The sequence below is a fragment of the Crinia signifera genome, chromosome 5 (assembly GCF_055691185.1).
Source record: "Crinia signifera chromosome 5, ASM5569118v1, whole genome shotgun sequence".
NCBI lineage: Eukaryota > Metazoa > Chordata > Amphibia > Anura > Myobatrachidae > Crinia > Crinia signifera.
The window spans coordinates 250894786-250911568 of NC_139221.1; the positions used below are offsets into that span (position 1 = coordinate 250894786).

The 16783-nt window shown below is 44.1% G+C and overlaps 1 protein-coding gene across 3 annotated transcripts in view; it reads left to right on the forward strand.

Moving 5' to 3' along the window:
- PFKP (phosphofructokinase, platelet) overlaps positions 1 to 16783 on the forward strand; it is a 149094-nt gene that overhangs the window by 131578 nt on the left and 733 nt on the right. For all 3 annotated transcript variants that reach the window (XM_083188807.1, XM_083188805.1, XM_083188806.1), the window contains 3 exons: positions 6180 to 6291; positions 8820 to 8919; positions 15571 to 15676. In XM_083188807.1, the coding sequence (XP_083044933.1) occupies positions 6180 to 6291; positions 8820 to 8919; positions 15571 to 15676 (318 nt within the window). The remainder of the gene's footprint in view (positions 1 to 6179; positions 6292 to 8819; positions 8920 to 15570; positions 15677 to 16783) is intronic.

Below are 16783 nucleotides of genomic sequence, written 5' to 3' on the forward strand. Positions count from 1 at the left end.
ACGTCGGGTAAATCGTCTCCTCCGCCCTTGATCCGGGCACGGGTTGCCACCCCTAAAGGGTGTCCTTGTGACTTGGTGTGTGTGTGTGACTTGATTGTGTCACTTTCACTGTTTGAGGATCCCACATCAGTGGATGATCCATAGTTCCTGCCGGTACCACCTCTGCGTCTGCGAAAAAAGGCTTTCTTTTGGAGTTGTCAAAGGCAGGCTCCGCCCATCTTCTGTAAACAGTGTTATTTTCGTAGTCTTTCGTATATATATATATATATAGAAATCCAGATGCCCGGCACAGCCTCCTTAGTCAATGCGTTCTGGGTGCCCGCACTAAAGATGCATACAGGATCCCAGTGTCGGTGCGGCACTCCAAGTATACTCGGTGACGGTAGGTAAAGTAGATATCTGTTTATTAGCAACGTTTCGATGCTACGCTGGCATCGTTATCAAGCAAAATATCACACAAGTAACAAACGAACATACCTTATATAAGCACCCTGTGTTTCAGCGCCGTGCATGCGGCGCAGGTCTATGACGTCAGCGGCATCCGCCGTCCTGACGTTCAGGCCTCTGATTGGTGGTGCACCCGTCACCATGACAACAAAGACAAACAAAATATTCAAATAGGACTGACGCCGTCAGCAGCAAGCATCACATAATGTTACACAGTCACAAGCAATAGTGTAACATATAATCGTTTAAACTCAAAAGAAAAGAAGCATAGATGAACATTAGTGACAGCATGGTCTAAACTTAAAGCAATGTAGAGATGCCCGTATATTCATTCAGACCCTGGGGAGCTACTGTCCCGAGTCTGATAATCCACCTGGCCTCGCACTTCAGTAACGCCGCTCCCCTGTCACCTCCCCTCAGTGTAAGGGGTACATGGTCAATCATTCTATATTTAATAGAAATGACACTATGTTTGTGCAGGGCAAAGTGGCGTGCGACAGGCTGGTCGCTAGATCCTGATGCCAGGGCTTTTTTTATAGCGGATCTGTGGGCTGCCATACGCTCCTTAAAGGCGCGCTCGGTTTTCCCGATATATGACAGCCCACAGGGACAGATGATTTGATAAACAGTGTGGGTAGTATTGCAGGATAAAGTATGACGGATGTGCAATATCTGTCCTGTCCTGGGGTGACAGAATGTGGAGCCAGGTATAAGAAATTGGCAAGTGACACATGGACAACGTACACAGCCCATTTTGCGTGTAGTACGGGAGAGTTATGGGGCAGCATCTGACTTAACCAGTATGTCCTTTAGGTTCCTGGAGCGCTTGTAACTGGTCAAGAGCCTTGCATTTTGTATGCCCACATCTGGGTCAGTTTGAACCAGAGGCCAGTGTGTTTTGACAATTTGTTTGACATTTGGGCTCATCAGATTGTAGGTTGTGACCCAGGGTAGCAGTTCAGAAGATTCTGTGATCTGTGGTCGACTGGACAGCAGTTGATTACGGTCCAGGTGCATCACTTTATCTTTTGTAGCCAAGAGTTCATCAAGGGGATATCCTCTATTAATGAATCGCTGGATCATTTCATCCATCTGGGTACTCGCAACCATGGTGTCAGACACAATCCATCTAATACGCAACATTTGGGAGTGTGGAAGACTCCTCACAGATGCCCTGGGGTGGCAGCTGGAGTACAGCAGAGCATTATTTCTGTCAGTTGGTTTTGTGTAGACACATGTGTCTATCATTCCATTCAGGACAGTAATTTGCACATCTAAGAAGTGTATACGATTTTTGTCATGCGTATAAGTAAATTTTATGGGATGAACGGTGGAATTGTGGGCATCAATATATTCACACAATATCGTGGGGGACCCCCTCCAAAAGATCAGGAGGTCGTCGATGTAACGATGGTATTGTACGATATGTGTGGCAATAGACGGATTTGCAAACAGAAAATGTTCTTCAAATTCATACATGAAGACGTTGGCATATGAGGGAGCTACCGCCGCCCCCATAGCCACGCCCATGAGCTGTAAGTAGAACGCATTATTATACAAGAAAAAGTTCTTGGTTAGTATCAAGTTCATGAGCTCAATTGTAAGCTCCACATCAGGGCCAGAGTATGAGGGATTGTCTTTAAGGAAATGTCGCATTGCTTGGAGACCCATTTGGTGAGGTATCGACGTGTATAATGAGCACACGTCTATAGTAAACATATAGGTGTTGTCATCAAGCATAGGTAAAGTCTGCAGAGAGCGGAGTAGCGACGTAGTATCCATCAGGTATCGGGGGTGATTCCTAATGCAAGGTTGCAATATGGAATCTAGGTAAATAGACAGGGGTTGCATCAGAGAGTCCCTGGCGGCAACTATAGGTCGCCCCGGAGGGTCGACAAGTGCTTTATGCACCTTTGGTGTGCAATAAAATAGAGGGACCAACGGATGGGCAGGTAGCAGTGCCGACATCAATTTCTTAGAGATGATGTTATTATCAACTGATGCTTGCAGTATTGTTTGAAGTTCCCTGTGGAAGATACTAGACGGGTCACTAGACAACCTCCGGTATGTGGTCGTGTCATTAAGGTGATCCATCACCTGTTGGTGATATTTTTCTATATCCATAATAACCAGTGCCCCACCTTTGTCCGCAGGGCGGAATACAAGAGTGTTGTTTGCGGCCAAATCTTTGAGGGCTAGGCGTTCTTGTTTGCTGAGATTATTATGTGGAGACACGAATTCTCTAGCAGATTTTTGTACTTCCTCATTCAAGACTCTGGAGAATGTTCTGATGGAGGCATTAAATGACTGAGGGTCATACGACGCAACAGAGGCAACCCGTACCGAGACAATGAGTCATCAACAGACTTTAATTCATCCAGTGGCGAGTCCAATAGAGGGAGATCCAGAAACCCCAAACAACTGACCCCTTTAGGTGTGGCGACGCGGGCACGCACAGGAGGCCACGCGGACACACCAGAAGAGGTGGTCAGAGTAAGAGGAAGGGGTTCGAGAAAACCACCCAGAGGGAAGTAAATCTGGTTATTAATCTCTCCACCTATCAACTCACTAACGCTGAGACTGCTGTCCTCTCAAAGGGACTTTCCTTTGTGCCATCTGTGTCATTTAATTCTTTAGACTGGACTATTGAACACCATAGACTGTCCAGGCAACTTCGATTAAAAGAATATTTTAACAAACCTCGGGAGATATGCTCCAAACCTTCTAATACCATCACTGAAGAGGTTCTGCCTAAACAATTAACCAAAATTTTACCGAGATCATCGTATGACCCTCAGTCATTTAATGCCTCCATCAGAACATTCTCCAGAGTCTTGAATGAGGAAGTACAAAAATCTGCTAGAGAATTTGTGTCTCCACATAATAATCTCAGCAAACAAGAACGCCTAGCCCTCAAAGATTTGGCCGCAAACAACACTCTTGTATTCCGCCCTGCGGACAAAGGTGGGGCACTGGTTATTATGGATATAGAAAAATATCACCAACAGGTGATGGATCACCTTAATGACACGACCACATACCGGAGGTTGTCTAGTGACCCGTCTAGTATCTTCCACAGGGAACTTCAAACAATACTGCAAGCATCAGTTGATAATAACATCATCTCTAAGAAATTGATGTCGGCACTGCTACCTGCCCATCCGTTGGTCCCTCTATTTTATTGCACACCAAAGGTGCATAAAGCACTTGTCGACCCTCCGGGGCGACCTATAGTTGCCGCCAGGGACTCTCTGATGCAACCCCTGTCTATTTACCTAGATTCCATATTGCAACCTTGCATTAGGAATCACCCCCGATACCTGATGGATACTACGTCGCTACTCCGCTCTCTGCAGACTTTACCTATGCTTGATGACAACACCTATATGTTTACTATAGACGTGTGCTCATTATACACGTCGATACCTCACCAAATGGGTCTCCAAGCAATGCGACATTTCCTTAAAGACAATCCCTCATACTCTGGCCCTGATGTGGAGCTTACAATTGAGCTCATGAACTTGATACTAACCAAGAACTTTTTCTTGTATAATAATGCGTTCTACTTACAGCTCATGGGCGTGGCTATGGGGGCGGCGGTAGCTCCCTCATATGCCAACGTCTTCATGTATGAATTTGAAGAACATTTTCTGTTTGCAAATCCGTCTATTGCCACACATATCGTACAATACCATCGTTACATCGACGACCTCCTGATCTTTTGGAGGGGGTCCCCCATGATATTGTGTGAATATATTGATGCCCACAATTCCACCGTTCATCCCATAAAATTTACTTATACGCATGACAAAAATCGTATACACTTCTTAGATGTGCAAATTACTGTCCTGAATGGAATGATAGACACATGTGTCTACACAAAACCAACTGACAGAAATAATGCTCTGCTGTACTCCAGCTGCCACCCCAGGGCATCTGTGAGGAGTCTTCCACACTCCCAAATGTTGCGTATTAGACGGATTGTGTCTGACACCATGGTTGCGAGTACCCAGATGGATGAAATGATCCAGCGATTCATTAATAGAGGATATCCCCTTGATGAACTCTTGGCTACAAAAGATAAAGTGATGCACCTGGACCGTAATCAACTGCTGTCCAGTCGACCACAGATCACAGAATCTTCTGAACTGCTACCCTGGGTCACAACCTACAATCTGATGAGCCCAAATGTCAAACAAATTGTCAAAACACACTGGCCTCTGGTTCAAACTGACCCAGATGTGGGCATACAAAATGCAAGGCTCTTGACCAGTTACAAGCGCTCCAGGAACCTAAAGGACATACTGGTTAAGTCAGATGCTGCCCCTGTTAAACTCTCCCGTACTACACGCAAAATGGGCTGTGTACGTTGTCCATGTGTCACTTGCCAATTTCTTATACCTGGCTCCACATTCTGTCACCCCAGGACAGGACAGATATTGCACATCCGTCATACTTTATCCTGCAATACTACCCACACTGTTTATCAAATCATCTGTCCCTGTGGGCTGTCATATATCGGGAAAACCGAGCGCGCCTTTAAGGAGCGTATGGCAGCCCACAGATCCGCTAAAAAAAGCCCTGGCATCAGGATCTAGCGACCAGCCTGTCGCACGCCACTTTGCCCTGCACAAACATAGTGTCATTTCTATTAAATATAGAATGATTGACCATGTACCCCTTACACTGAGGGGAGGTGACAGGGGAGCGGCGTTACTGAAGTGCGAGGCCAGGTGGATTATCAGACTCGGGACAGTAGCTCCCCAGGGTCTGAATGAATATACGGGCATCTCTACATTGCTTTAAGTTTAGACCATGCTGTCACTAATGTTCATCTATGCTTCTTTTCTTTTGAGTTTAAACGATTATATGTTACACTATTGCTTGTGACTGTGTAACATTATGTGATGCTTGCTGCTGACGGCGTCAGTCCTATTTGAATATTTTGTTTGTCTTTGTTGTCATGGTGACGGGTGCACCACCAATCAGAGGCCTGAACGTCAGGACGGCGGATGCCGCTGACGTCATAGACCTGCGCCGCATGCACGGCGCTGAAACACAGGGTGCTTATATAAGGTATGTTCGTTTGTTACTTGTGTGATATTTTGCTTGATAACGATGCCAGCGTAGCATCGAAACGTTGCTAATAAACAGATATCTACTTTACCTACCGTCACCGAGTATACTTTGAGTGCCGCACCGACACTGGGATCCTATATATATATATATATATATATATATATATATATATATATATATATATATATATATATATATATATATAGTAACTCCGTAAACCCGGCACTCGGACCCTCCAAGGGTTAACCTGCTCTGGTGCCTTCAGTATAGGCAAACAGCCCAATGCACAGAACTCCAATAAGCAGCGGCACTCAGAGACTTGTAGACGGTGAAAAACGTGAATTTATTGTCTACATGTTTCGGGGAAGTACCCCGAAACATGTAGACAATAAATTCACGTTTTTCACCGTCTACAAGTCTCTGAGTGCCGCTGCTTATTGGAGTTCTATATATATATATATATATATATATATATATATATATATATATATATATATATATATATATATATATATATATATAAAGCATGACATTGGATAATCCAAAGACTAGATAACATTATTTATTGTTATATATTTGATAGTAGGCCTGGCTTGTTTAGCTTCTATTGCTCATATGTATCGGTTTAGAAGTTTATATATTTATTTCCAAAGGAATGAAAATTGCAATGAGAACTACACAACTGACTTTATTTACCAGCTGTACTCAGAAGAAGGGAAAGGAGTGTTTGATTGCAGGAAGAATGTACTCGGACATATGCAACAGGTAGTGTATTCTATTGTATACTGTATGCCACATATACATGTGATGTGCAAGGACACGTACTGTACCATTGTTACTTATGTGCCTCCTTGTGTAATGGTTTAAAAAAGACTGACATACTAATTCAATTAGACAAAAGGAAATCATACCCATGTTATTTAAATTGTGTGTTTAGACAGAAAGTGTATGGGAAAACAACACTGCAAAGTCTGTACTACAGATGTGTCCTCATACATCCTTGCTGCAGTCAGTCCAAACAGCCCCTTTGGCACCCCAGGCCCTGTAAGAATCTGCTAGCATCAGAAGTCTTTATTTTTGTGTGAAAATGTGTCTTAAGGCCCCCATACACTGGGCCGATTTCGTACGATTCTGACAAATCGGGCCTTCCAAATGGCTCAAATCAGGTCAGTTTTATTTCCCCTTAGGAGGTTGGACCTGCTGGATGTCCGACCACCCGACCTGGGACCTCCCTCCCGGCGGTGGGCCGGGCAGGTAGCAGTCACATGTAATCCATCACAGCAAATTGTGAAGGATCGCATGCGTCCCTGCTGGCGGGGTATCGGCTGTCCCTACACTGCTGCGAGACATTGAAGCAGTGTATGGCCACCTTTAGTCACAACATGAGACTGTGCTGATTAATTTGATATGCAACACTTGTACACCTATGCACGACTGAGTCTGAATCTGCACGAAAAGTGCTACAATGTAGTACAGCAAGTTTTCTATATAAAAACTTATCACATTAATCAGCAGAGTCTCCTTGTGAACCCTAGTCACATACGATGCATTTTCTATGATGCATCTTAACCCACTGAGTGCCAACGTTGCTGTGAGAGATCCTCAAAATATCCACTAAAAATGCCAGTGTCGCTCACAGCGACTGTTCTTTTAGTGTACATAAATACAAATACAGCCGTCAATTAATTTAAGTTTAGTGAAATATTGCACCCAAAAAGAACAGTCACTGTGAGAGATGCTGGCATTTTTAGCAGCAAAGGGTTAATATGGTAATGCAGTCTCTGGGTCGCTAACGAACTAGGAATCTCTGAGGGTGTTCCTTGCCAAACCAATCTTTAGCTCTAGCTCCATATTTATCTGGAAGGGTCACACAACATTCCATGCTGTTCTATACACTGGGCGGTGACAGCCCTCCCCTCCTTACTGTAACAACAAACACTGTAAAAAAGTGAAAGTTGTCTCCTACAAAGCAGCATTGCCATGACCTAGTGCCAAGACTAAAGTATCATATTGCAGAATGACAGTAATAGAAATATCTTCCAGCTCATATATTCATATATATATATTATTAAATATCAATCTGGGAGTTCACTCACCTATTTGCGCTCAAATGTTCCTGACATTGGGTTTCACATGGGGATGATTCTTGCTGCCTGCGGATTAGCCGTGCATGTGCAGTCACATAAGTGACTGCATCAGTGAATGTGATATAAAGTGTGAGACATGTAATCATGACAGCCCTGTTGCCCTCCCACATTTATGATGAATATAAAATAGTGCATACTAAGCAACATTTACGATTGGACAGTTTTGAATGCCCCAAGGAAGATTTTTCTGGAGTATTCACCAGCCAGTAAAAGTATACGTAAATAGTTTTTAACCCTTTGAGTGCCAAGTGAATTTGTGAAAATTGCCAAGCAAACATTTTTATTCATCATAATGACCTGTAATGTTTACCGTACTGTATATAGGAAATATCATCAGTACTTATGTAATATCTGGGCGCCCAATTTTTTCATCGCATCGCATGCAATATAGTGGCATACAATTCATGCGATTTTTCATTGTAAAGACCCGATTTTTAATTGTATAGTCACCCATGGGTGATTTTATACCCCCACTATCCAACTACGCATGGAGTTGAAGTTATATAGTGTGGCGAGCGCAGCGAGGCGAGCCCCGCGAGGGGGCGCTGAATACATGTGAAGTAATCCGCGTGCGCTCGCCTCGCTGCGCTCGCCACACTATATAAAATCAACTCCATGCATAGTTGGATAGTGGGGGTATGAAATCACCCATGGTTGACTATACATTAAAAAATCGGGTCTTTACAATTAAAAATCGCATCGCATGCCTTAAGTAGTGGCATGCAATGAAAAAACCGGGCGCACAGATAATACATAAGTACCAAATCATCTTTTTTTTTACACATTTTTTATTTGAATTCATATAACAAATGTGAATGACGCTGACATTTTGCATATCTCAAAGAGCTATTGGCACATTTTTTTGTGCATCTTTCACAGAGATGTTGGCATTTTTAGCAGATATTTTTGCGCGTCTCACAGAGATTTTGGCACTCAAAGGGTGAAAGGAGTGCAACTAAAATGCAGTATGCAGACAAGTACAATAGAAACAATTATACAAATAAAAAAGCAGATGGTTTGAAGTTCTTACATGAACCTTAATTGATAAAAGACATTTGATAGTGAACAAAAAGCTGAAATAAGAACGCACTGCATGTCAGTTTCCTTTCCAACATAGAAGTTATGACAGCACACATTGCTTTACAGGGTGGCGCACCTTCCCCATTTGACAGAAATTTCGGCACAAAAATCTCCGCAAAGGCTATTCAGTGGATCTCTAGGAAGCTGAAAGAAACATACAGGAGAGGTAAAGGATCATTAACACTGGAACTGCATTTCTTTATTTATATATTGTCAATATATTTGTTGGGCTTAAGTCATGCTGCTGCTGTCCATGTCTTCTTGTTGTTATAGGTTAGTTAAAAGCCCATAAAAATGATGGCAGCTGCAATGTGCTTTCACATTTCACCCCTCCCTCAGTCCCTATATGCTACTACCTTCAGTCTCTGATTACACAGCTCCCTCTCCCCATATCCAACAAGTTTGAAACAGATCAGTGTCCCTGCCAAAAGTTCTTTCACTTTCTGTAATGACATTTTTTTTTTTTTAACACAAGGGAGTAATTTGGTCCATAGCGTGGCCTCTAGTGGGCACTGGTAGTGAGAAGCAATTAGCCATATATTATATACTAGTAAGCCTTAGAAAGCTAGTGTGCTACCATGTGAGAGAAAGATGTAGTTTCATGCTCTGCCAGCAGATGGCAGTGTTTAGGAGACTCACAGACACTAGACATATATATAGATGATCTTTTTTTTTTTATATGCTGTTCTGCCTGCTTCTATGTACAATGATCAGAAGATAGAATATTTGTTAGAAGCAAGCTGTACCTCAATTTTAAATTTAATTTGACTAGCTTATAGAATAAAAAAATGAATGTAACAGTAATATTGCGCTTCACAAAACACGAGAAAACAAAAAAGGGATTTTTGTAAGAACTTACCGTTCGAATCCCTTTCTCTGATATGGTCCTGGTGACACAGCTCAACACTGGGATGTAGGAGGGTCCGAAGGAGCCAGGCACCTATCCTAAAGCTTTAGAGGGTAGGCTCCTCCCCTACTGCATCCCTGGACTCTTCAGTTCAATCTTTCAAAGCCACTGGAATACATTAACTCAGTACAAACGCCTGCACATATTATATGCACATTTTATAACAGAAACTGTTAACTTTTAACCATTTTAACATGAACATCATGAAACTTCTGGCATACTTACTGAGCGTAAGGGAGGGATCGCTGTGTCACCAGGACCATATCAGAGAAAGGGATTCGAACGGTAAGTTCTTACAAAAATCCCTTTTTCTCTTTCAATGGTCCTGGTGACACAGCTCAACACTGGGACGTTCCAGAGCCGGTCCTTTGGGAGGGTACGCTCAGGTCTGCAGCTCTCAGCACTGCTCGCCCGAATGATGCGTCCTCCGACGCGAACTCATGGAATCTATAGAATTTGGCAAATGTGTGAACAGATGACCAAGTAGCAGCTCTGCAAACCTGCTCAGCTGTGGCCCCATGTCGAACCGCCCAAGAGGTGGCAACTGACCTGGTGGTATGCGCATTAATTCTGGCCGGTACAGGCCTACCCACCTTGGTGTATGCAAATGCTATCACAGATCGCAACCACCTAGCAATAGTCTGCTTAGAAGCAGGCCAACCAATTTTGTGTACGTCATATAGTACCAATAATGTGTCAGTCTTTCTGACACTCTTCACTCTGTCCACATATATGCGTAAGGCACGCACCACATCCCAAGTCTTCAACTTGTCCCTTTTCTTAGAACCCTCTGGGGGTTGAAACACAGGTAGAACTATCTCCTGATTTAAATGGAAGGCAGAGACTACCTTCGGTAAAAATTGAGGCACTGTTCTCAGAACAGCCCTGTCATCATGAAAAATTAAGAAGGGAGATTTGCATGACAAGGCTCCCAACTCTGACACTCTTTTAGCAGATGCTACTGCTAACAAAAACACTAGCTTCCACGTGAGAAACTTAAAGTCCGCCGACCTTAAAGGTTCAAAAGGTGCCTTCTGAAGGCAATCCAAAACCAGTGACAGGTCCCAAGGCGCTACTGGTTGCTTGTAAGGGGGTTTCAATCTTGATACCCCTTGTAAAAAGGTTTGAATCTCCGGCAAAATGGCTATCCTTTTTTGGAAATAGATGGACAAGGCCGAAATCTGCACCTTCAATGATTGAAGGCTTAGGCCTGATGAAAACCCATCTTGTAAGAATTCCAACATTCTTGATAACTTGAAGTGAGATGTGTGAGCCTTTCGCCTCTCACACCATCTGATGTACGTCTTCCAGACTCTATAATAATTTGCCGAGGATACAGCCTTCCTGGCTTTTATCATAGTCTGTACTACTGCCTCAGAAAATCCTTTTCTTTTCAAAATGGCGGCTTCAATAGCCAGGCCGTCAAAATCAATCGATCTGAATCCAGGTGATTGAATGGGCCTTGTCTTAACAGATCTAGTCTCGGAGGCAGACGCCACGAGTCCACATACAACCTCTGAAGCCTCGAGTACCAGGACCTCCTTGGCCAATCTGGGGCCACAAGGATCACCGGAACCTTCTGGTCCTGTATTCTTTTCAAAAGTCTCGCTAACATTGGCACTGGAGGAAATGCATAAAGAAGATCTCCCTGCCATTGAGTAGTCATGGCATCCACTGCCTCCGCCAGTGGATCTCTCGTTCTGGAATAGAACCTGGGCACCTGATGATTGAACCTGGATGCCATCAGGTCCACATCTGGAGTTCCCCACTTCAAAGTGATCTGTTGAAACACCTGAGGGTGTAGGCTCCATTCCCCTTCCTTGAGCTCCTCCCTGCTCAGGAAGTCGGCTTCTATATTCTCTACTCCTGGAATGAATATAGCCGATACAGCTGGAACCGTGGCTTGTTTTATAATCTCCTCTAATTCGGAACCAAAAAGTAACTTTCCCTTGAAAGCTAACATCTCTAGGGCCTTCTTGGACTCATTGTCCGCTTCCCAGGCCTTAAGCCAGAGCACTCTCCTGGCATTAATAGAGACTGTGGACACTCTGGTCGCCATTTTAAGCGCTTCCTCTTCTGCTTCCACCGCATATTCTGCAGCGGCCTTAATCTTCTCCGCTATAAGCAAAGCACCAGGGTCAGCCCGCAGCATGGTGCATAATTCACCAGCCCACTCTATCATGGCCTTAGAGACCCAGGCTGAGGCAATAAGGGGCCGTAGGGTAAACCCCACCCCTTCAAAAATAGCTTTTTATCCACAGAATCTTTAAAAGCTGCACCGCCATGTACAGGCAATACCGTAACTTTGGATAAGCGTGCCACTGAAGCATCCACAACAGGCACCTTTTCCCAGAGCTCCGCATGAGACTCTGGCATGGGGTACAGACTAAGGAATCTCTTTGGCATCTGTAGCCTCTTATCCGGGGTTTTCCAAGCCCCTTCCAATAATTCCTGTAACCCCTCATCTGAAGGAAAAGTAACAGCCTCCTTCCGCTGTCGCTTAAAAACACCTTTAACAGGAGTCTTATCCTCCACAGACAGTTTTAAAGCCTGCTTCACAGCCACAATAAGATCCTCTATACCAGCCGCAGAGGTCTCTTCAAAATCATCACCCTGATCCCAGGGGATGTCAGTATACGCTCCCTCCTCCTCATCTACCACAGTAGGCATAGCATAAGACCCTTTAGAGGTCCCTGCAACATCATCCATTTTGTCCAGTATTTCACTGAACCTGTTGATCCCCTTAGCAGTATCCTGCATCACCTGAATAAGAGCAGGATCTGCCTGGGTAAGAGGCAAGGAGCCAGAAGACTGCTGAGATGATGGCATAGGTCTCTGTGATTCTACCAACACATCACTCTGCCTGTCCAAAAGCTGCACCAAAGCGTTTACTGACCTGCCTAGAGCACTGGCCCACGCAGGTTCACTCTGCTCTGCCCTATGGGATTCACTCCCCATGGGTCTCACATCAGCGCAAGTAATACATAAGCCCCCCTTGGCCATCTGCTCAGGGACAAACTTTTGTGTGCAAACATTGCACGCGCTCAGTGCACTAAGGGCTCCCTCCCCCAAAACCACAGCCTGATGCTCAGACATGATGCAAGTGAAAAATATATATATCTCAGTATACACAGTGCAAACAATGTACAAGCGTTTATACAGAGTCAATGCACCCAGTCACTTATCTGTCTGTTGGTTTCAACTGCGGGGAAGCGATGCCCAGGAAATCCAAGTCACTCTGCCAGGATCAGTAAGCCAGCTCAGCTCCGCTGCAAGCGTTCTGAAAGGCGCCAAAGTCAGAGTGAAGGAAGAGACCAAAAGTCCCTGCTGCTGCGGGGTCCGTGACCTTTTGGCGCCAACCACCCCCAGCCAGCCGCTCCTTAGGTAGGATTTCCTAGTTCCAGTGTCTCCCCCTCAATTGGGGACCACTTGGAACATGCCTGTCACAACGCTGCTGTCCTCTCATATAGGAGCTCAGCGTGTAAGCTCCGCATAAAATGGCCGCCGCCATCACGGAGCGCCTGTCCCCCATGATCCCCACCTAAACGTGGAGCCGGTTTCAGGATACTCCGGAGCCCAGGCAGCCTCTTAATAGAGGCTAAGAGCGCTGCACAGGGAGACCAGACAGCGTCTCCCCTGTGCACAGTGAGCTGACAGGACGCGATTCTGTCAGCTCCTGCTGCGCTAGCAGTGTGAGGATTCACTATGAGAATCCTCACACTGTGCCTACCTAGCTAGGGTGAAAGTTAATAAAACAATAAAAATTCCCTAACTACTCTATTTCTTCGGCTGCTCCCGCAGCCCTTTAGAATAGCACCCACTCCAGTGGGCACCTAACACGAACTGAAGAGTCCAAGGATGCAGTAGGGGAGGAGCCTACCCTCTAAAGCTTTAGGATAGGTGCCTGGCTCCTTCGGACCCTCCTACATCCCAGTGTTGAGCTGTGTCACCAGGACCATTGAAAGAGAAAACTTCTTTGTAAAGCACTTCTCTACTTCCCCGTACATGGTGGATGCCTCCTTTTTGAATGCTGGATGAATGCCAAATTTTCATAAGCAGGTACCTGTGTGAAGAAGTATTTAGCCACCATGGAGTATAATGTCAGAGCTGAAACCTCCATCTGACTAGACTGCTATGGACCTGGAGAATGGATATCACATTAATGCACTTATTAAATTAAATCACAATGTATTGGTATTCCCCCTCTGATGAATTATATACTGTAAGTAGGAGGTATTGTGTAGGCAGCCTGTTTGTGGGATGAGCTTATTGACAAAAGTCTGTCAAAATACAGTAATATGCTGCCAATGTCATAGTGATGTTATTAAATTCTAATGTATTGATGGTTTGTATGAAAAGAAAATGCAATCTAATAGCCTATACGGTGCTTGTGTATGTACAGTAATGGTCTGACTACATATCATTGGCTCAGAAACTGCATTGTATGTTATACGGCATCACCACGCTTACACACTGAGCACATCGCGCTGCTACACTTTGCTTCTCATTGATGCTTCGCACACAATGCATGCAGCAAGCTTTTAGATTGTAGTCAATTTCATTAGCTAAATATACTTTCTTTTTTGCTTCTATATTGTCTGTACTTTGATGACTACTCTGGATACTTAGAGGAAGGTAATGTCTCATTATTTCTCAGTGTAAATATTTCTAAATTCCATTCACAATATAAACTACAAGTAAAAACAGTACCCTTCACTTGGTCCATCCCATCTCACTGTACATGTGTCCCTTCATAACTAATTCTTCAGGGATTTTGCAATTTATACCCCTTTTCCACTGCTGATAAAACCCAGGTTTATTGCTGTGATAACCTGGGTTCCGGGCCACTGGAAAAGCGTTAATACGGGTCCAGTGACCCGGGTATCCAACCAGACTAGCTTGCAGGGTTGGGTCCAGTGTACACGGTAAGCCAGGTCATCCCACCTGGTTCCTATTTACAGCATGGGGAGATAAACGGGAGCATTGCTGACATTAATCCGTGGTGGGGCCAGCGCTACCTGGAATTCCTTCTCACCAACTATGTAATCGATAAAACACTATTTCAGCCCATAAAATGACTCCCTCCAGAGAGTACTGTATACTTAACAGTAGACTTCCTGGCTACCTTAGTGACAGTGGTTGTAGTTGGTGATTGGTTTATAATGCTGCTGATCTCTTTATTTCCTTTGTAGTGACTCATAGCTTGTAGTGGTATGGCATACTCTTGCTGCAAAGAAAAAGACTACAGTAGTAATGCGCTATAGGCAGCACCTCTACAGGTTGTTAGGAGGTACTGCATCTCTTGAGTGGAGTTCAGCACATACAAGTAATGGCAGAACCAAACTTTGCCTACATCATAAGGGATTATATATATTTTTAAGCCGGAGTCTACGCGTTTTACTTCCCCAACTGGTATACATACTAATCACACATTTTTTATGAAGTTAAAATATAACGTTTGAAAAGATGAACAAAAAAGAGAAAAATAAATCAGTTTATTTGGGACGCACTCCTCATCCACCTTGTCTCAATGAGACTTTTTTATAAAAACATACCTACAATTAGGAGTATACCAACACAAGATTATTCTCATTTAATTTATGGTGCGGGTCTCCCAACTCCTCTCTCTCTCTAACATTTGAAAAGATGTCTGTCCAGCTCACTAAGCATCAAATCACCAGATTATAGTATTTCTAAATAATTATTGTTATATGAATAATACAGATTTCTGAATAGTGATCTAGTACTATTTGAGATTTTTTGGGAGTACATCTCTCATCTTGTATTAACCCCTGTTCACTGACATTATAAAATTAGAGTACAGCATAGAAAACCCTTTACATTACTGCAAATTATGCATAAACCCAATGAATGGTCCTGTGTTAACCACCCATGTTCTACCATTTCCAGGCAGAGTATTTGCTAACACAGAGGACAGTGTCTGCCTGCTAGGTATGCGCAGACGCGCTCTCCTCTTCCAGCCAGTAATGCAACTCCAGGATGAAACAGATTTCAAGTAAGTGCTAAAGGCAAACATGTAACATACAGGAATATCCCTGATGGACCACGTGCAGGAGTAGAGGTCCTCACATTCAGAGATATAAAGCTTTAGGAACTACTGCTTAGATGCAGAATGCTTTACAGATGTCATTTTATCCAGATGTATTTCTTGCAATGTGTGCTATGTTAATGATTATTTCATCATTTACATTGGTCCAGTGAGTATCTAAATGTGTAACCTCACAAGCACACTCCATATACTGTAGCTAGACCTGTGGCCTACTGCAAACACCACTGTACCGGGAGAGACCATATAGCTTCTGTATACCGGTGACCTACTGCAAACACCACTGTACCGGAAGAGACCATATAGCTACTGTATACCGGTGACCTACTGCACACACCACTGTACCGGGAGAGACCATATAGCTTCTGTATACCGGTGACCTACTGCAAACACCACTGTACCGGAAGAGACCATATAGCTACTGTATACCGGTGACCTACTGCAAACACCACTGTACCGGGAGAGACCATGTAGCTACTGTATACCGGTGACCTACTGCAAACACCACTGTACCGGGAGAGACCATGTAGCTACTGTATACCAGTGACCTACTGCAGACACCACTGTACCGGGAGAGACCATATAGCTACTTTATACCGGTGACCTACTGCAAACACCACTGTACCGGGAGAGACCATGTAGCTACTGTATACCAGTGACCTACTGCAGACACCACTGTACCGGGAGAGACCATATAGCTACTGTATACCGGTGACCTACTGCAAACACCACTGTACCAGGAGAGACCATATAGCTACTGTATACCGGTGACCTACTGCAAACACCACTGTACCGGGAGAGACCATATAACCATATCTCGTACATTATTTTCCTATTCAATTAACACCTCAGTGTAAATGAGCAATTACAGCATCAGAATAACTACCATGGGTGCAGCTTCTCCAGGGCTTTGCTCTCCCCTTTCCCAGATACATTAAACATGCAGAGCAGCCAGGAAGCTATTGCATATTTGTCAGATCCCCCAGGTTTGTTATGGGGCCCATGGATGCACTGTTCAGCCCTCAAGTCATGGTAAACTATAGGTTTATATACTGC